Raw genomic sequence first — 20,339 nt, forward strand, 5'->3', positions numbered from 1 at the left:
TAGAATAATGTAGTGATGAGTAGAGTTGATGCCATCATCTGTGCACTGTATACACATCTCTCTTGGAAAACACTGTTCAGCCCTTATCTCATTTCCTGCATGACACATCATCAATCCCCGTCACTCAGGCTCAAACAGGAAGGGTTCTCTCCAGTCCAGCAGGTTGACTATCCCTAGATAAGCTTGGGAGACATCCTGCAGAATGGCAAGAAATTGAACAAAGTCAACATGACGAAGTGCGATAGCCATGACCTCAGATAGCGAACATGAGGCTTTCCAGAATCAACAATACTTCATTCTGCTGCCATTTGAATGTAGAACACTTTTTACATTAAGGAGCACAAAATGGTAGTTTTTGTTCTTGTAACATCAGGAGTTAAAAATACCTTTTACTTTCTTTAAAACAGAAATATACTTATGTAATTTGTTTGGGGACTGAAGGCAACATTGTGTAACCTCTGGGTTTTTTAAATTCACTCTTGTTTTCAGGAAAAAGCATCTTTTATACGAACAGAAAATGTCTGTTATCTCCTCGTTCTGCTGTTCTTATCAGACCCCTCATCCCCCATCTCCTTTTTTCAGTTTCCTCATCATTCTTCTTTCTTTCATCATTCATCTGTTTACCCCAGAGTACTCGGCTCGTGTCCAAAGTGTCATCCCCAGCATGACCTCTTCTCAGTCTGAGCACCGCCGTTCTCACTCCCTCTCGGGTTGGTTCTCCCATCCTGTCTGAAGGAACACTTCAAAAAAAGGAAAAAGAAAGAAAGAAAAGGAGATCCCCTCTTCTTCTTCTTCTTCTTTTGCAAGTGTTGCTTCAAACCGAGTCTGTATCCGCTTTGCCTTTGACTGATGTGGGCTTTGGTTTGCATTTTTAACAATTTTTCTTGTTTAATACTAGACTGCCCCCATCTGCTCATTTTGTCTTTTTATTCCACTTCCTCCCTTTTATACGTTTCTCTGTCATCATCAGGTTTGAGGTGCATCATCATCAAACTAACCACTGATTCCTTTCTTCGTACACGCTCACACTTCATCTATGTTTGTTCTGAGCTGCTGAGCTGTTTTCTTCTTCAAGGTTAGGGAATCGCCCCAACTGTGGTGTAAAAAGAAGGGGAAAAAAACCCTCAATTGGATAATGTTAAAGTTTCACAAGAACGACACAGGGGAAGCACAAAGGAGGCTCTGTCCCTTGCCAGGAGAGTGCATGTCACAAGATCCGTTTTGCCAAACTTGGGAAACAATACCGAGGCCAGGATACACTGGGCTCATTCAAGGCTGAGTTTTTTCTCTTGTGCTACTTTCAAGATTTACAAAGCCAGACAAAAGACACAGAATGTAAAAGAGGGACCACAGTCCTAGTTGGAAACATCACTAAAGTGCTATATGTCCCCTGAGAACTAGTGACCACAATGCAGACAGGATTGTTCTGTGTAAGGGGTCAGTCTGGCCTCTCCACCACAGACAGTAATATCCTTTGCAGTGATGCAACACTACATCACAGTTAAATGTTAAAATGATCTAGGATAGAACTGGAATAGTCTCTGAATCATATTTACAGCCATGACATTTATATACAACAAACTCCCAGAACTATTCACGCAAATGTCACGCAAAAGTGCAGATCATTAAGACGGCTCAGTTCTCTTATTGATCTGAACACTTTCCCAGTAATACAGTCTGCTCAGTCTGGCCTTAAATGCCCTTTCTTAGTTGCAGAGGTGCACATATGGAAACGGCGTTTTTCACTTTAAAAGAAAAGAAAAAGCACGCCACAGGATCACCGATCAAGTTTGTTTTTCGAATCAATGCCATGATATAGTTGGACTTTCAAAAGCTCAGAAATAGGAGATGAGAGAAAAAAAAAATCAGTTCAAGGGATTACCAGCAGCCCCAGCTGGAAACTATTAGCTGTCGCTAAGGCAACGGCATGGTGTTTGACAGTGCTCCGCTGTAGAGCAGTGTATCATGGGTACATCTGGTTGTCAGTTTCCAGGCTCGGTGTGATGGTGTGTTTCTGTTCTGGGGGTGTAGACTGCATACTTTTAAAGCTGTCTGGATGAAGATTTTGGCCAGTGCTGAAATATCTGAGGCATTCCACCTACGCCGGCACCGATTTCTGCCTTTTAAAATTGATGAATGACTTAGATACATAAATTAATAACAGGAAAATGAAACGCATGCATTTGGAAAGTTCTATTCAGTTTTGGTGATAACTCACAGGAAATTCTTTTTAACATCTCAGGTTTTGGTAAAAGCAGTGCCTGATAACTTTAATCCCGACTGTCTGACTGCTACATTTTTATAGCTGCTATCTCCAACTTTTCTCCTAAGATATTTGGCCAAGTCTTTTTTGTCTCACTTCAAAGTGGAGCCGAGTGAAGGGGATATCAATATTTTTAGGTTTCCACAACAGTCAGGCTTTCAAGATGTCCACAAAATCATCTGCCAGTGTTAGGATGAGAGAAGCGCTCGGTCACACCAGCGTTTCCCACAGAATCTGCAGCAGGGTGGTGCACGCTTTCTTATAACAATTAAGGAATTCTATATGCTGTATATATATATATATACACACAGTCATTATTTTCTGTTGCAGCTTTTTGAGTGGACAGAGTCCAACTCCACCGTCTTGAATGACAGCTGGTAGTTTTTGTTTTGCGTTGCGGTCTCTGTGAACCTGTTGTACACCTGCTGCAGGTTCTGGGTTCTGGTTAGCTCACACCCGATCTCCAGAGCAGAAGATGATCTGCCAGCAGCTGCAGTGTAAAATGGTCCAGAAAAGGATGGCTCCAGTGGCTGATAGAACATGTACATAGGCTGCGAATAGTTGGGGCTCGCTGGTTAGTGCTGACTTTAAAAACGTACCAAAAAAAAAAAAAAAAGGGAGTAAACTTTATCTCCCTGTAAGGATATTCCACCTGTACAAGGCATCTTTTCATTTAGGTCTGAATTAGAGGCATAAATAAACATAAAGGTAGAAGCAGGAGAAGAGTTGGTGACAAAATTTGAAACAAGATACTTGTTAAAAAGTGTAAACAGGCGCCTGAGAGCAAGCACCATCACAGCATTTATAATCCGCCCACTCCCCTCTTTGTTTCTTAATGTTTCTTTCCTTCTTTTCACTTCCTCCCATTAACCTCCATCTAGTTTCAAAGCACTGGGCAGCCAGTGCTAATCTTTGGCACTGTCTTTTTCTGCTTTGGCCAGCATTTCAGGTATTGCTCCCTCAATCCTTTGAGTCAATGCTGCTGAATATTAGCATACAAAAAGCCTCTTTACTCCAATCCTGTTTGTTTTATGCTGCTAGCTTTTCTCTCTGCCTCTCAGTTCAAATGAGATTAGGAAAAATCAGCTTATTGGCTGCTCTGAAGTTCAGCCAAAACATTCAGTTTGCACCAGCACATCAAAGAGTTTGTAACAGGACATTTTGTCCTAGTATTAAAGAATTGTTGCATAGAAGATGGGAGTATCATTCTGTGTGCCACATTTCCAACATGGTGTGGGTTTCTTCTGAATAACGCTGTTGACCTTCAGGCTTCTTCTTCTGATGAGCAGCTAATCCATTCTTAACTTTTTTTTTTTTGTATGTGCATGTTAAATTTGAAAGGACCACGGGCTCCTGCCGATGCTTTGCCTGGTTTGATCGTCTGCAAAACACATACAGTGGTCTGTGCATTGAGCACTAGCGATAGCTGACAACCATTAACATTCGGTGGCGTTGATGGAAGTGATGGAGTGAAGGCGGATAAAAGAGAAGCAGCAAGCTTTTGCCAAGTTGTAACACTCACTTGCTTTTCTTAGGCGTCCAGGCCCGTGTGTCATCCTTGGATGAGCCCACAGCTGCTCCCCGCCGTCGCATCACCAGCGAAGGCCAGAACCAGAACGGACCAGATGACAGTACGTCTCCTGATGTCCCACTTCGCTCTCCTATTCGGTGTGTTTCACCAGAGTTTGTCAACGCCATAGCGATGAACCCCGGTGGACGGCCAAAGGAGGTAGAAAACGCACATTTTAGAACTGCTTTTCACATTTTCTCTGCACCAGCGATGGCAGTTTCTGTTTTTCTTCTCATCTCATCTCTTTTCCTACTCCAGAAAAATATGCACAGCTATCGAGAGGCCTTTGAGGAGCTGGAAGGAGGTCACATCAGTCCTACACCCACAGTTGGTGGTGAGGTGTTTCCCCAAACCCCTGCCTTCCCCGTCTCACCGCAAACCCCTTACTTCAACCTATGTAAGTCCCCCCTCCGGCTGACAGAGGGCACTGTGGAGCTCAGGTGTAATTACTTTTTCAAGATTTATATCCTGGAATTTAACAAATTATTATTTTTAGCCTTTTTTAATCCAGCACTGAACCTGCATTCTTTCTGATGGCCAGCAGATGGCGACTCTCCTTGTCGCAAAATGAACATATAGAATTCTGTGAGAGGATAACCCAACTTAACACTCGATCTATGACCTCAGTTAACACTGGATTGTTCATCTTCCCCACCAACTGTTTCAAATCAAATTCAGTAGGACACGAGGTTTGTTTAGCAAAGTATGTTCTCCAGTTACAGTAAAAAAGATAATAAAACAGGATAAGCTTTATTAGTGTTGACAAATGAGTTTGTGACTTGGACAACAGAGTTTTTGACAAGAACTATGTAGACAAACCAGCATATAAGTTTGAAAGCATATCCACATACATCCATCTACCCCCTCTTAGTCTCTCACACACCCAACAAAAAAGGTCATGCATTACATAACAGTGTCTTAGCCAGCTCTGCCAATTACCTCATCCAGTTCTCTTGCGTATCTCCCCTTTGGGCACTCCCATAAAAGTTAGTTATAAAACGCAGACACTGTATTTTTAACGCTTATTTTGTGGCCGAAGATATTTCCTCCCACTTAAACTAGGAACACTTCTCAGTCACATGGAGCTGCACATTTTTTTCACAAAGCAAACCTAAATGTTTGCGAAACAGGGAGAAAAAAAAAATAGTTGGACTGGGTTTAAAAACATGAAGATGGGCCAGAAAACCTTTTTTTTTTTCCCCTCCAGCTGTGCACAAACTGGAGTTAACTGGTTACCAGTTAACTGAGAACAGTTTTGCAAGTCCTTTGCAAAACCTGTTGAAAGCGCATGGTTGGCTAAATGATGAGCGCACGTGACATCGGATTTATTTCCCACCAAGCTGTCTTCTGAGTAGTGTGTCTTCAAATCACCTGTCCCTCCCTCGCTCTAAAGACACACACACACCAAAACCACTGATTAAAGGTGACACATCAGGGTCTCAAGTACAAAGAATTGATTAGGATTCTTTGGTAAGTGGAGGATGCACGGCTCTACCGGAGTTCCACTGTCCCACAACGTCAGCCATAACGACCCCCTCGCCCCCATTACCCGCCACGTACTACAATCCTGCACCGCTTTGGCATGAGAACCACACGAGAGCAGCACCTACAGTTAAAACTCTACAGATTAGGACATGCAGACTCAAACACACACACAGCACAGCCATTATCATGAACTTTTACACTCTCTAGAGCTGCTGCTCTCAGTGTATATTGTTGTCATTCGTGTTTGGGGTCATGTTGCTGCCTTATTTCACTGCATTGCCTCCCTTCGCCTGTCAGTCTTACCCAGCTAGAGTGTCTTGATCTGATAATTCTGTTATCTTGATTTTATTTTATTTTGGGCTGGAGGGGAAAAAAGAGAAGTGGGCATTGCAAAAAAACCAGATGTAAGATAGGTAATGTTTTGGAAAGAGTCAACAGGAGTATTACATATTTGTTGTTAGAGTAACACAGGTCTAATGGCTAAAGCCTCAGAAGTAACATATTCCTCTTCTTATCTTTCCCTCCAGTGTCAGTACAGCAGAGACTGTCTAAGCTCGAGTTTTACCCCGTTACTGGTCACATGCATGTTTTGCCCCTCCATCAGAGCATGAGGCATGGGCACCTTCTAAACACTGCACTCGTGTGTGCTAATTGATGGAAATGCAATACTGTGTCTTGACAGCTTTTCACCTGTTAATTTAACATTAATAGGTTTAAACATTAAGTTAATTAGATTGCCTCATAATTTTCTAAAACCAGTGATGAGTTAGTGTTAAACTGTGTGAGCAGGTAGCAGCTGTCAAGAGGTCTGTAATGTACCATGGTGCGCGGTGATAAATGTCTGGTATCTCTTCAGGTCGCTCCCCTCCTGGTCTTGCCAAGACTCCACTGTCAGCCCTGGGTTTGAAGCCCCACAACCCAGCAGAAATCCTCCTCAATCAAACAGGCTCAGGTTGGTTGCAACAGTTTCAGATTCTGGTGATGCAAACACCTTTGGTTATCGATAAATGAGAGTCAAGTTGCCACTCCTTTCTAATGACGTATACAAATACAACTGAAGATCATTATAAGCATACATTTTAGTTCAGATGAGCTGAGAAACAGAAATAAAAGGAGTTTGGTTAAAAATGACAAGACAACATTTAACTGCTGGTAATATTTCTTTCCCTAAAGACACCAAACACTAAAGTTTCCAACCCCCTTGATACGTCTTGGGTTTTTTTTGGGTTTTTTTACAACATTTTGTTCTTTGGTTTATCCCAATGATGCTTCACAGATGATGAAAGCAGTGAGGGTGAGGAAGGTAAGAGCTCCAGTATAATGCCACATATCATCATTCCGTTTAACCCTCTCCACCCCATTTTTCTCAACATATTTAGTCTTTTTCCGTCCACGTGTCACATTCGGCAAAGCCATTCCCATTTTTAGTTGCCATCAGAGTTAAGTAATAGTGTATGCTGCTTTTCGGAGTGGTCTTAAGTACCACTTTAGTGCTATTATTTGCATTTTATCACCCTTATGGACAATAATGAGGCACCCCACCCTGGAAAAATCAGAAACCCAGTATATAGCTTCTATTTATTTAGGCGTGTCTTTCATATACAGCACCAAGAAGCTATGTGGAGTCTGTCGCCAAGTCAGCAGTGGCAGGAGGAGAGCCATGCACATCACATAGAAGCCTTACTCCGCTGGGAGATGCTACAGCCAAGCAGAGAAGTCCAAGTCCCACCACCACTCACACACTGAACCCACCTTTGTCCAGCAGCAGTCCCATACAGAGCTCACCGGGGTAAGATGGGCCTGTCTTATAGTCATGTTCAGCCTTCTCCTTGAGTACTTGTACTCCTCCGTGAGAAGCTATACCGCATTATTACGCACACTTATTTACTTCTCTCGCTTCTCTTTCAGCGATCACCCTGTAGCAGAGAGCAGCGTTAGCACTCCGTCCCAACCCACTACTGATTCCGGGTTCCGCTCCCAGCCTACAGAGAGTGCCTACCCCACTCCTACTCCATCATATCAAGCCTTGAATACCCCCACTTCATCTTACCTGGATTCCAGCTCTCCAACCTCCTCCTACCTTGGCACTGCAACACCCACACCACCTTACCTGGGTCCCAGCACCTTGTTAGGAAGCTATGCATCCTCAGATCCCAACCCACCCAGTTCAGAACCAGTTCAGACCACACTCGGCCATGGAAGCCCCAGTAAACAGATCCAGACCAACATCATTGGCTCTACTAACAACCCCGTCCTCCAGCAGCGCCCCACTAGTAATCAGGAAGTTCCCGTCATGAGCCAGCAGACATCACCAGCTAATGGCTTTGAAGTGGGCGTGTCGGGTCTCAGCGGCAGTCCCGTCCTCGGTCATTGTCCATCTCAGGGAGCGCAGAGCAGTCCAGTCCTCAACAGGCAGGCTGCTATGGGGCCAGGGCCCCAACAGAGCCCAGTCCTCAGCAGACAGCCGTCCCTCGGTCAGCCTATTCAGAGCAGCCCTGTGCTCAGCCGACAGCCATCGATCACACAGGCTCAAGGAAGTCCGGTGTTGGGCCGTCACCCCTCCATTTCTCAGATGTCCCAGAGAAGCCCCAGTTTAGACCGTCACCCCATGCACAGTGGTTACACGACACCAGATGAACGACATGGGAACCTGTCACGACAGAGCAGTTCTTCGGGCTACCAGGGACCACCAACTCCCTCATTCCCCATCTCACCTGCAGGCTACCAAGATGGAGGGATGATGGGGATGGGTTTAGGGTTCAGGCAGGGCAGTCCAGCCCCTGGATTCCAGCCCCAGCTTCCAGAGAAGAGGCGCATGTCAAGCGGCGATAGACCAAACGGAGCGCTGTCCTATGGCACGATGAATGGGAAGATGATGCCCACAATGAGTGGAGGAGGCAATCCCAGCTACTTCCACACACTTTCTGACTTTTCAAGGTTCACTATGACTGGTAAGTACATACAATTTATGGATTCTTAAGTGGTTCATTCCATAAACTGTATATAGAAGTGCGATGGAAAAGTTTCCAGACTGACCAGAAAAATGAAAATTACAAACCGGATTTAAACTGATCAACTGTCAACTGTGCAAAATTAGCATCCGAGGTAATATGTCAGTAAACTATGGATTTGCTTGCTTGATCTTGCTGGCAAGCTAGCCAGCTAACTCTAGAATTAAACAATTAGTACAGTTTGGCACCACTATGGTGAAGTCAGGGTTTCAAAAACAGCAGTCCACAAATCAGCATTGATGTTTTGTTTTTTTAAATGAGTTTCGAGTGTTTGGGGTGACATCCGTTTTATATCTTGGCCGATCCAGTTCACAGTCAAGGCAAAGAGGATATATTTTTGTGATTTCCTGTTACATCTTTGGATTTTTGTTGCAGATGGAAGCCCCGACAGCAGGCTGAACGTCAAGTTTGTTCAAGACACGTCCAAGTTCTGGTACAAACCTGACATTTCCAGAGAGCAAGGTAGGAAGTCAAAAGACCTCATTTATTATATTAATCAAATATAGATCCATCCAAGTGGGTGGATTTATGTCATACTTTTAAACATTTAGACAAACATTGAGGAACAGAAGCAGCTGTCTTCATTAGCAGCCTAACATATCAGCTGTGTTGTGAGCAGTACTTTTGCAAACGTTATTGTGGTGAACATACAGAGCATATTATAGAAATGACTTGGGCTGCATGGTTTAATTGAGTATTACTCTGAATCCTTTGAGTTGCACTAAAAGGAGTCTTTGTAGAAACTCAAGTCATTGTTCTGAATGTCAGTGATGTAAGTCACTGGACCCGGCAACGTCATCTCTTTTGATAAATGCACGTACACATATGCACAATACTGACGATGCATGCAGCAGCATACACAAAACATTTCTGTCCTCGTGTGTTTTAGCTGTGAGGTCAGCAGCTAGTGACTGGCCTGTAATGGATTATATCATGTTAAACATAAGCATATGCTCAACTGCGATGACATCAGACACACGGAGAGTTTATACTTAGTGCAGTGCACTCCCAGAAAGAAAGCCACACCATATGCAGAGAATTAGGGAACATCTGCATGTGTTGCTCATCTCATCCATCTTCCTTGCTTAAACTGTCACATGTGGACAGGCCTGGGCATTGAACTAAACAGTGAAGTTAAAGCTCCTCTCTGTGAACAATGGAGTGTCTGAAGCAAAGTGTCATGTTAGAAGTTGTAGTTCTAATAAAATGCAGACCAACAGTTTTTTTTTTTTTTGTTTTTTTTTAAACAAAGGGCCAGGACTCATTTCATCCTACTCTTACTCATGCTTCACTTTTGACTTCATGCCACCTTCTTCCTTGGCTTACCTTCATTCTTTAATGACTTTTCCGACCTCCAAAATTCCATCACCTAAATTTAGCTGGTGGAATAATAAAGAGGTTTTTCATTGTGGACAAATTGTCCAGTTTTTCTTTCCCTCAAACGCATTTCTTTTTGTTAAGTACTTATTGTAACAAATAAAGCTTCTAACCATAATTGTGTAACATGTGGTTTGTATACTGTAGTATGCAGTTTTCTCCATGTTTTAACAACAACCTGCCAGGGGCCTGCACATCGACAATGTAATCTAATACTGAGCTTTGTTACGACTTATTGACATAACACAGAGGAAAGTGCATGTAATAGATAAATAACAAGACTAATGCCAGGTTCACTTAGTTCTGTATGACATTTAGGACTTTAAGATGGTCACCGTGTGGTATGAGGTGACTGTAGGCTCAAAGATTCTTGCCGACATTGGCCAGGATACATACATTTCTACATAAACACAGAGCAGATCTGGCTTTGCTGCCTTTTGCCCCTATTTGATATAATCAGGAAGGAGGTGCCAGAGAATTACAACTAAAGACAAGAATTTAAACAAACACTAGATCATACTAAGAGGACAGCTCTGGACTGCTTGTCCTTTGGCCGATGTATCACTTCATGCATTACACTGTACCCAAGACTACTAGCTTTTTCTCTCTTATCCATTATACCCTAAATCTTTGGATTGGTGCTGCTTTACATCTTTGTTGTGTCATCTGAACCCAGCAAAAGTAAAGAGCGACTGTTATTTTATTTCCTCTCTGAGGCCATAATGAGGCACAGGCGAGTCGTTCTGTGGGCTGCTAGCAACAGCATGCTATCAGAAACGGACGGCCGAGGAGTTTTTACATTCGAGTTTTGGTTGTTGAGAAAGGCACAAATGAAATGTGGCTTGTTGATGATGTCAGATTAACAGTCAGTAGATGTTAAGATAACCTTTATTAGTCCCACACATGGGAAATTTGTTTAAAGATTTGTTAAAAGATCTTAATTTATCTTGAGGTGAGTGTTGGAACATCAATCCATCTAAGTCGGTCCATAAACCGACTCCGCAGCCCTGCTGCACCTGGGGCTTGTCATGTAGGTTATTGTATCACCTCCCAGATTCCTGATGTTCTAAAGTAACTCAATGTTCTCTGTGTTCCAGCCATCAGCCTGCTGAAGGACAGGGAGCCCTGGAGCCTTTGTTATCCGGGACAGTCACTCCTTCAAAGGAGCTTATGGCCTAGCCATGAAGGTGGCGTCTCCTCCACCCACTGTGCATCCGAACAAGAAAGGTAGGGGGAGGACGGTGGGCAGTACATCAAAGCAGTTACAAATGTGCCAAATATTCAGTACACACACTACTTCTGTGTTTAGTGCAGCCCTTCTTGTTTTGTTGGAGGCAGCATGAATGTTAGTACCTTAATGCCAAAGATATGAGGCGATGTCTGAATGTGATTCAGCTGGTGCATTACCCGCCTGGACTCACGCACTGCTTGGCTCTTTTGGTGCAGGTGACATCACCAATGAACTGGTGAGGCATTTCCTGATCGAGAGCAGCCCTAAAGGAGTGAAGCTGAAAGGTTGCCCCAACGAGCCTTACTTTGGTTAGTGGAAGCACTCTTGCTGCTGTCTTTCATTTCTAAAACATACACTAACAGCTTAGCAGTGACATAACGAGTCTGTAGGAAATGTCAAGCACGAGCGCTTTCTCTCTTTTGTGTGTCAGTTGAAAATTTGAGCCCCTTTCCAAGTTTGAAAACGTCTAATCCTGCTGTAATTATAGTATTGAGTGACGTGATCTCTCTCGTGTTCTCCCTACTAATTACACTACACGGCTGTGTGTGCGTGCGCGTCTGCATGCACTAAAGGGGCAGACCAACTTCTGTGAACTTTTGCCTTCGCGCTCCTCGTTTCTTCTCTTCCACTCTTGTCTTCAGCTTGTAACTCACTTTATCGCTCTTATTCTTTAGTGGAGTTTTTGCTTGTATTTCTTTAATTTCAACTAACACAAAAGCACAAAACTTGTTTTTCCTGTCATCTTTAAAAAAAAAAAAAAAAAAAAATTCAGTGTGACATTACAGCCAACAATGAACAATTAAACCTGAGTCCTTTGAATCCCTCTTTCAGAGCTCGTGAAGTTTATCCATAATCCTCCACCATTTAAAAGATTCAGCTGTCATTGTGTAAGAAGTCAGGCGTACTACAGATTTAGTTAACAAGGGATCCATTATGATTAATTTAAAATCTAAATGTGTATTCTTCGACACTAATAGAGTAGTTTTCAGTAATCCTTGGCCATGATGCAGCCCCTCAGTTCATACACTCCCTAAAAGAAGCCTTTTAACTCCCTTCACCTCCCTTTAAGTTAGCTTTCATCAGACTGGCTGCCCAATGGAAACAGAAGGTTTGAAAAGCAGGTAAATAGGGCTTATCTATTGTAGGAAACCTACAAGAAAAAGTCACTATAAGAGTCAAAAGCTCATGCTTCAGACTGGTCAAAATGCTCAGGGGGGATTACCTGCACATACATTTACCTCTTTATTTATAATTTTAATATGGGTCTCCATAATAAAAGCCTAATGGCAGCAATCTTGTTAAACAATTAACCAGCTACAGGTCATCTATACCACGTGTCAAGATGGTCGTTATAACTGAAGAAAGCAACACTCCCAAACTGGAAGCTTCTGTGGAACCAGCTCCCAGTTTGGATTCAGGAGACAGATTCTCTCTCTGCTTTTAAGATTAGGCTTAAAATGTTCCTTTTGATAAAGCATAGAGTTAGGGCTGGATCAGATGATGTTGAATCCTCCCTTAGTCACGCTGCAATAGGCTTAGGCTGCTGGGGGGCTTCCCATGATGCACTGCAGTGTTTCTTCTTTACTCACCATGTGTTTATACACCTCTCTGCATTTAATCATTAGTTCTTATTGATCTCTGCCTCTCTTCCACCTGTCTTCCCCCCATCACTTTTCAACCCGGTTCTGAGGTTTCTTCCTGTTAAAAGGGAGTTTTTCTCTTCCCACTGTCAACAAGTGTTTCCTCTAAGGGGGTCATTTGATTGTTGGGGGTTTTGTTCCATTGTTGTAGTTCTTTACCTTGTAATATAAAGCACCCTGGGCTGACTGTTGTTGTGATTTGGCACTCTAAGAAGAAAACTACCAAGCGGCAGAATTGATCCAGTTATATGAGAAAAAAAAATCCACAAACTTTCTCATGGCAACTCAAAACTCCCTTTAAGTAAAGCTGAACATTTATAAAAACTTGTTTCTCTTTGACAGGTTGCCTGTCTGCATTGGTCTACCAACATGCTATAACACCACTGGCCCTCCCATGCAAACTAGTCATCCCCACCACAGGTATGTGCAATAAGTGTTCTGTGTAACATGTATTCCATTTAAAAGTGTTTCTGTCTTACTCTTAAGCAAATCTTTACAGTTAAAAAATATAAAAAAAATTTTAAAAAAGTAATATGAACTGAAAATCTGACCCTTGATGGAGTCCTCATCCCAAAACTGTAAACTTTAAACTTTCCCTCCTGTAAATCAGAGCTCACTGAGGAAGTACCAGAGGTCACAACAGCAAACCCGATGGCTGAAAGGCTGAAACAAGGAGCAGGTAAAACCTCCTCCTCAGTATTAAAAGTCATTAGGTTATTTAAATTTAACATTCCAAGACAGTCAGCCAAGTTTTGAGGTTCTTGGACATAATTGTCAGCGTCATTAGTGTGTTTTGTCACTCATTCTGACAACGTGACGTTCTTGTTGTCCCAGTGCTGAGGGCCCCTGCTGACTCCCATGGTAAACCCAGTGCACTTTCATTTGGAAACCTACAACTGGAATGTGCATCGTGTCTGTGTGTTGTCTGTCCGTGTATGCTCCACAAATGAAGACGAATAAATAACAGTCCTGTGTGACAGATTTCCCCAGAACATGTCTTTTAACACTAGCGTCCAGCTTGCGCTCCATAACAGACAGAATGTTTTATGTGGAATGATCTGTTTGGTTTCTAAAACCCCAGCCTTGTTGCAGAAAGCATGCACTCTAATGAGGACAATGTCAACATTATTGCATGAACAGATTGTTCACGATTGGGTTTGACACCATTTATCCAGCTGGGATGTCTGCTCTCTTTACAGCATGCAATGTTCTCTACATCAACTCAGTGGAGATGGAATCACTGACAGGGCCTCAGGCTGTCGCTAAGGCCATATCTGAGACACTGGCTGCTGCTTCTCCACCTACTGCCACCATTGTGCACTTCAAGGTGTCCTCACAAGGCATCACACTCACTGACAACCAGAGGAAGTAAGTCTAAACCACGCCTGTCCCATCTTAAACATGAGGTGTTTGATGTCTCACAAGTGTAGACGTTGCATGTCATATGGAGATGTTGTCGCAGACATATTTTTGACGAGCCTTTGACATCTCAGCGTATTTTAAGATATAAACATGTCTTCAAAGGGCTGGAATTAATGAATATGAGCAACTGAACACAATCACAAAACAATAGAGAAAATTAAAGTATTAGAATTTTTATACACTATATTATTACATCTGCATATCATCATTACATTTGGGTGCTAAGCTTTGGAAGGGTGTTAGAGAACAGTGAAGCAGACGTACTGGCCTGTTGTAGAAAGATAGAGCTAAGCCAGAAGACCAAGGTTTTGACTACCCAGTGGCTCTATGTCCCAGTCATCAATGATGGTCACGAGCTCTGGGTAGTGACAGAAAGAATGACACTGCTGATACAAGCGACCAAAATGAGTTTCCTTTGTTGAGTGGCTGTGCTCACCCTTAGAGATACTGTGAGAAGCACAGTGTCAAAAGTGTGTCAAAAGGGGCTAGCTGAGGTGATCTGAGCGTCTTAACAAGATGTATCCTGGATACCTCCCTTTTGAGGTTTTTAGGGCACACCCAGCTGGGACGGGAGCCCACAGTAGAATTTGTTGGAGCGATTATATATCTCAACATTCCCTGGGAGGAGATGGAAAAAGATCTTGGGGAGAAAGGAAGTCTTACTCTCCTTTAGCCTGTGGCCATACCAAAAGCACTTTAGATAAGCAGAAGAAAAAGGGTGGACATGTGCATCATATGTTTCAGTTTTTATTTATGTAGTGGTAGTTCACAGCAGCAGTTTTCTCAAAGCAACCCTAAACTCCAACTTTGTGATCAAGCACTTGGTGACGGCAGAGAAGAAGAACTCATTTTTAACAGGAAGAGTGATTTCAAGCATTCAAGTTCACTACTCGAATGCTTGAAAACATGAACTTTGAGCATTATCATAGAAGCTCAGCTTCCACAAGTTTTACATTAATGTTTTTAAATGCACAGCTGTCAGGAAAAGCATGCTAGCATTGACAAAGAGAGATAGCTTACTGATACTGATGGCATGAACAATTTAGAACCAGTCTGATGTGTAGTGATACACGAGAAAAAGTAGAGCCCTTGCATAACTGGGACAGTCTGAGTATAAAGTTCATATTGACCAAATCAGTCTAAATCATCAATGGTTGCTCTGTTTAAAAGCTCTATAAAAGTATATGACATGCAACTCCACAGAATGGACGTTTCACTTTTTAAGTTTTGTGTCATTTACATCTTTTTTAGGCTTTTCTTCCGACGTCATTACCCAACCAACACTGTCACGTTCTGTGATATAGACCCTCAGGACAGAAAGTGAGTACAGAGAGCCATTAAAATACTTGATTTCAGCTAGTCCAAGTAGCACATTGGTTTTGTTTAATTAAGACCTTAAACAAAATACTTCTAAATCATTTCAGATGGAACAAGCCTGAGGGAGGAACAGCCAAGTAAGTAAACTTTCCTTTCAGTCAACATTTGATACTTGAAAACACTCTTTTTAAGAGCCTGACCGATGCTGATATTTAGTTTCTGTCAGACACACCCATAACAGTTGCTTCGTGTAGTAATTTGAGTCCTTACTAAGATGATATGGCATTGAAGTTTGAAAAGAAACAGTTTGTTTTACTCTTCCAACCTGCTGATTATTCGTTCACACTCTGCTTGTGTTTGTAGTGTTTCAAACACATTGCAAACAGAGAAGTTACACAGTGCCCTCTGGTGGATTGTGTAACATCAACACAATGGTCGGTGTTACTTCCATCTCTTCTTTCCTTTTTAAACTTTGATTAGTTGGCTGTTACAACCACGTAACGATATATCATCAAAGATACTATCCGCTGTTATGTCAGTGGGGCTCTAATGTGAACTACTTAAAAGGTCATTTTTGTAATAACGCTCTGGTAACTGGTAAAAACCAAACCTCCATGGGAAGCAGGAACAAACATTTTCAGTTTCACTTAGTACTTTGTACTAAGGGTACTATTGGTATTATAATGAAGTACATCCTGGCAATAGTTCAGGTAATGTATTTTCAAAAACTACTTCCTGTCGATGGCTTCAGTTCGGAAGAGATTAAACTAAATAAACAAAACCAAACACACATTTACAAAAATACCTTCAAGTGTCTGTAAATCTGCTTTAAGTCGTTGATGAATGAAAATGGCAGCCCTAATGACGAAATCTCCAATATTGATGTTCCAGGCTGTTCGGGTTTGTGGCGCGTAAGCAGGGAAGCACAACAGACAACGTCAGCCACCTCTTCGCCGAGCTGGACCCTGACCAACCTGCCAGCGCCATCGTCAACTTCGTCTCGAAGATGATCACCTCGCAGAAACGATGAGCGCTGTCAGCAAAAACCCCTCACGCTTTTTTTCAAAATAACTTTGGTTATTTTCCTTCCTTTTCTTTTAAACCTCACAGACGCTCTCGGCTTTCAGTTTTACGTATCGCTTCATTTTTCCTGCTCTTTCACATTTAAGCCAACGCGTGTGTAGTTGTGAAAGAATGAGTGCGCGCGTGTGTGTTGAGAGTGTGTTCGTGTGTGCGCGGCTTGCATGCGTTTGCTTATAATCTTGGATGGACTCCAGAATGGACCAGAGGAAGTGCAGGATGAGGCGTGGCTGTGTGTGACAATGGGCAAGGGAGGCGACTTTAACCTCCCGGGCAGGGTTAACTCATGAACAGGAAGAGGGAATGACATTGTGTGCAAATGTTATTTTTTTAGCAACTGTTTCTTTTTTTGTTTTTTTAAAAAAAAGAAGAAGTCAAGTAGTGTGATGTAAAAGGTGGATTGTGAATCTATCAGGCTTTTTTGACTGGTCAACCAAAGATTTTAAAAAAGCAGTCAGGGCGGGTATAGCGTGCCACTGACTATGAGGGTCGGAAGTATTCTTTTGTAAAACAAATATGGCTGCTTAAACAAAAAATACTGTTTCTTTCTGTATGTACTGATACTGTAGGTCAATTCTGCACCGTTGCCATCTTGCAAAAAAAGAATAAAAAAAATATTTTTTGCAGCTGGTAAGGGTTGTGTAAATACTCTAGATTGCTTTTTTTGAGTAGGACTGTTCTAGATAACATTTGGTGCCTGACTTTCTTAACTAAATGCAGAGCTTTTAAAGAAAAAAAAAGAAGAACCTAAAACATATCCACGCCGTCTTAATATATGCAAATAGCCAAAATACCACAGGTCCTTCCCTGTTCGTAGTGTAGCTAAAGATGCGACTGATGTGCAGCTTGAGCCTGAAGAGATCAGCTGAACCTTGCATTCAGTGAGACCACAGAAAAAACATTGTAGAACAGGCCACTGAATCACTGCATCCACAAGGCATTGATTGTATCAGAGAAGCGTGGAGGAGGAGGGTTTGCTTCCCGTCTGCCACCATCCTCTGTTCAGCCTCCGCAGCCACACCGTTCACTCATGATTGAAGGGCCGAGGGCAGTTTTTGTGAGGACGATCTTTATTTTAAAGAAAAAAGATTTAGTCCTCCAAATCTGCTCTGCACTTTTCTCTGCTCAAAGTTTCCATCGATGAAAGAAGCTCTCACCCTACCCAAAAGTAAGCTATACATATAAATATACATATATAGATATAAATATATATATATAAACTTCCAAACAGTGACTTAAGATATTTATTTTTGTTGCTTTGTTGCTCTATATTATCTTGTATACATGTATTATAAAGTATACATCAAGATTACTGAAAGCAAGAAGAAAAGATTGCTTTTATTTTGGCTAAAGTCAAGTGCATTGACGTATATAAAGGTGTAAAGTGTGTGCATTTTAAAAGGGGTATCACTGTTGTTTTTGAATGTTTTTTTCACAGCATTATTTTCTTTTGTTAACATTCTTGTTGTTGTTGTTGTTTTCTTGGGGGAAATATTTTGTATGAAAAATGGTTGTTACTAAAGTCCAAATTGGAGTTATCCTAAAGTGATGCCAACGCCGCTGTTTTATTAACTTAAAACCTGCCGAGAAAATACGTTGTCCAAGTTTAGAGCACTTAAAATGTTAAAGTATTATCCGTGTATTTGTTGTCAACCGAGTGGAGGGGAGCTGTTGACAGACCTGTGTCATGTCCCTGCGTGTATTCAGGCAGACTATCGGGGGTCCTTACGTTCACACCGCCTCACAGTAGGTCTGAGGCTTTTAAAAGCCAAACCAAGTCAGTTTAGTAAGTAGCTGCTTCCCCCGTGTGGCGCAAAAGGATCACTACAAAGGAGCCACTTTTAATTTAATACAGTGTTTTAGCTGTGAAATATTGAGTTAATATAATTTGATCACTGACAAAACTTAAATGATTTTGTAGTTTTCTTGACAAACAAAATTATTTTGCTTTTTTCAATTTTAATTAAAAGGAATGAGCGGCAATGAAAACTCCCACCTATGGCAGCATGATGCAACATGAGTAAGGGTTAGTTTGGGGGCCTATATGGACTCAAACCTACGTCTCCAAAAAGGAAAAAAAAGCAACGGAGCCCTTCCAGGAGTTTTATACCTGACTAGAATGTTCCATTATTTATTAGCAGGAGCTTGCATGCTCGACTCAAATTGTAACCGTCGGCCTGTTGACTAATCTGTGCACAGCATCTTCATGACTCATTTAAACCAGCCTTTCCGCAGAGAAGCCCATAGGAAGATATCAGTGCGAGTTTCACGTGACGACTGCCTCTTGGCTCAGCTTATAAGACAAATAAGCTTTTTTGCCTACAAACTCCTTCTTGAGGGGAAAAAAAAAAAAGATAAAAGACTTCCTAACCATGAAACTGAATGTCAGTCATTTGTTTGCCAAGATGGACACTCCAGTGGCGTCTGCCCACTCTAGACAGATCAGTCTGGACCCAAGAATGTGTGTGAATGAGCTACTATTCCTGTATAGAGCTTTGTCATGTTGTTTTGGTTTGCTACATTGTATGGCTTTTACTATTTCTGATGGGAAAAAAAAACACATTAAAAAGCAGTACAAATCAAAACCACCTAAGTTTGTTCTTTCACTAAACAGGCAGGTTGGCTTTGTTGTGCAGAAACTGAAGATTTAAGGTTAATTTAGCTTAAAATATTACAATTTTGCATTGGGGGGGGGGGTATAACATTTTGAAACTGATTACCAAATTGATGGGTGGATGAGGAGTACTGTGAGAGGGGAGGAGTAAGGTTAGTGAATCGGGAAGTGTAGAGGATGAGTAAAGACAGGACAGCTATGAAGAGCAGAAAGGCTCAGATGAGATTCCCATGGAGATATAGAGATGTCTACGAGAGAAGGCTTTTTAAAATCAGACTGTTTAACACAGTCTTGTGTAGAGTGACACGATGCTTGAGAAATGGAGAAGTGTACAGGTTCTGATTTTCAAGAATAAAGGTGATCTGCAGAGCTGTGGTAACTACACGGATAAAGCTGATAACTATACAATAAAGATGTTCGAATGAGTTATTTGGTTAACAAGAGTGGTGATGATGAGAGAGTGCAGGCAGGATGGCGGCAAAAAAAAAAAAAAGGTTTACAAGATGGTAGTAAGACCTGCTCTGATGTATGCATTGGAGACTGTGGCACTGACAAAAGACAGGAGGGCTGAGCTGACAGAAGGTTTTCACTGGGAGTGACCAGGATGAACCAAGATGTCGAGCAGTTTGAAAAGAGACAAGGCTGCTATAGTCTGGATACATGCAGAGGGAGTGTGGGCGTACTGAACAAAGATGTGGAATATGGAGACCACAAAGAAGATTCATGGATGTAGTGAAGGAGAACATGCAGAGCGCTGGTGTGACAGAGTGGGATGATGGGGCTTAGGGGGGGATAAAGGGAGGAGTCTTGTTGTTATTAAAGGATTGTTCATATGAAATTTGAGAGGATGTAAAGAATGTCTGTAAAGTCAGACCCTTGCAATAAAACAGGTTTATTTATCCTCCTGGTTGGATAACTTTAAAGTGAGACATGTTCGGCTCGACGTGCAAAGATGTGGTTCTGATCTGTGCACATTCACACTTTATTGTTTTTTACATTATAATTTAATCAAATCTAGCACTCAGGCAGACTGTAGTCAGGTCCATTCTGTTTGCTTTCATGATGCATAGGAGGGTTTTTATTTTTTGGAGTACACAAATCACACCCATAGATGCGTCCCTCATCTTTTCAGAACACTTTTTTTTTTGCACCTGTCCCGTTTGGTTCTTTTGCCATCAGAATTATTGTCTAAAGGCGAGGAAGGATGCCCAACGGATTTACTTTACCAAATTGACCATCCCAGCCTTGCCGTAATGGTCTATTTGATTCACCTTTTATTGTTTATTTTATTTTTTATTTTCACTTGCTAGATACAGGACAGACTTCAGA

At 42.0% G+C, this 20,339-nt stretch overlaps 1 protein-coding gene across 1 annotated transcript in view; it reads left to right on the forward strand.

The window, feature by feature from the left end:
- The window catches only part of LOC120730942 (tensin-1-like), a 188,789-nt gene extending 169,808 nt beyond the window's left edge, over window positions 1–18,981 (forward strand). Inside the window, 18 exon segments of the mRNA XM_040027565.1 lie at window positions 630–710; window positions 3,799–3,992; window positions 4,092–4,230; window positions 6,175–6,270; window positions 6,595–6,621; window positions 6,924–7,107; window positions 7,227–8,269; window positions 8,705–8,791; window positions 10,804–10,829; window positions 10,831–10,933; window positions 11,153–11,245; window positions 12,920–12,997; window positions 13,188–13,256; window positions 13,412–13,438; window positions 13,777–13,945; window positions 15,251–15,319; window positions 15,424–15,453; window positions 16,208–18,981. Of these exon segments, the coding sequence (XP_039883499.1) occupies window positions 630–710; window positions 3,799–3,992; window positions 4,092–4,230; window positions 6,175–6,270; window positions 6,595–6,621; window positions 6,924–7,107; window positions 7,227–8,269; window positions 8,705–8,791; window positions 10,804–10,829; window positions 10,831–10,933; window positions 11,153–11,245; window positions 12,920–12,997; window positions 13,188–13,256; window positions 13,412–13,438; window positions 13,777–13,945; window positions 15,251–15,319; window positions 15,424–15,453; window positions 16,208–16,346 (2,654 nt within the window). The 3' untranslated portion in view covers window positions 16,347–18,981.
- The last annotated feature ends 1,358 nt before the right edge of the window (window positions 18,982–20,339 follow it).

Source organism: Simochromis diagramma, unplaced genomic scaffold (assembly GCF_900408965.1).
Source record: "Simochromis diagramma unplaced genomic scaffold, fSimDia1.1 OVJJ01000343.1, whole genome shotgun sequence".
NCBI classification, from domain to species: domain Eukaryota; kingdom Metazoa; phylum Chordata; class Actinopteri; order Cichliformes; family Cichlidae; genus Simochromis; species Simochromis diagramma.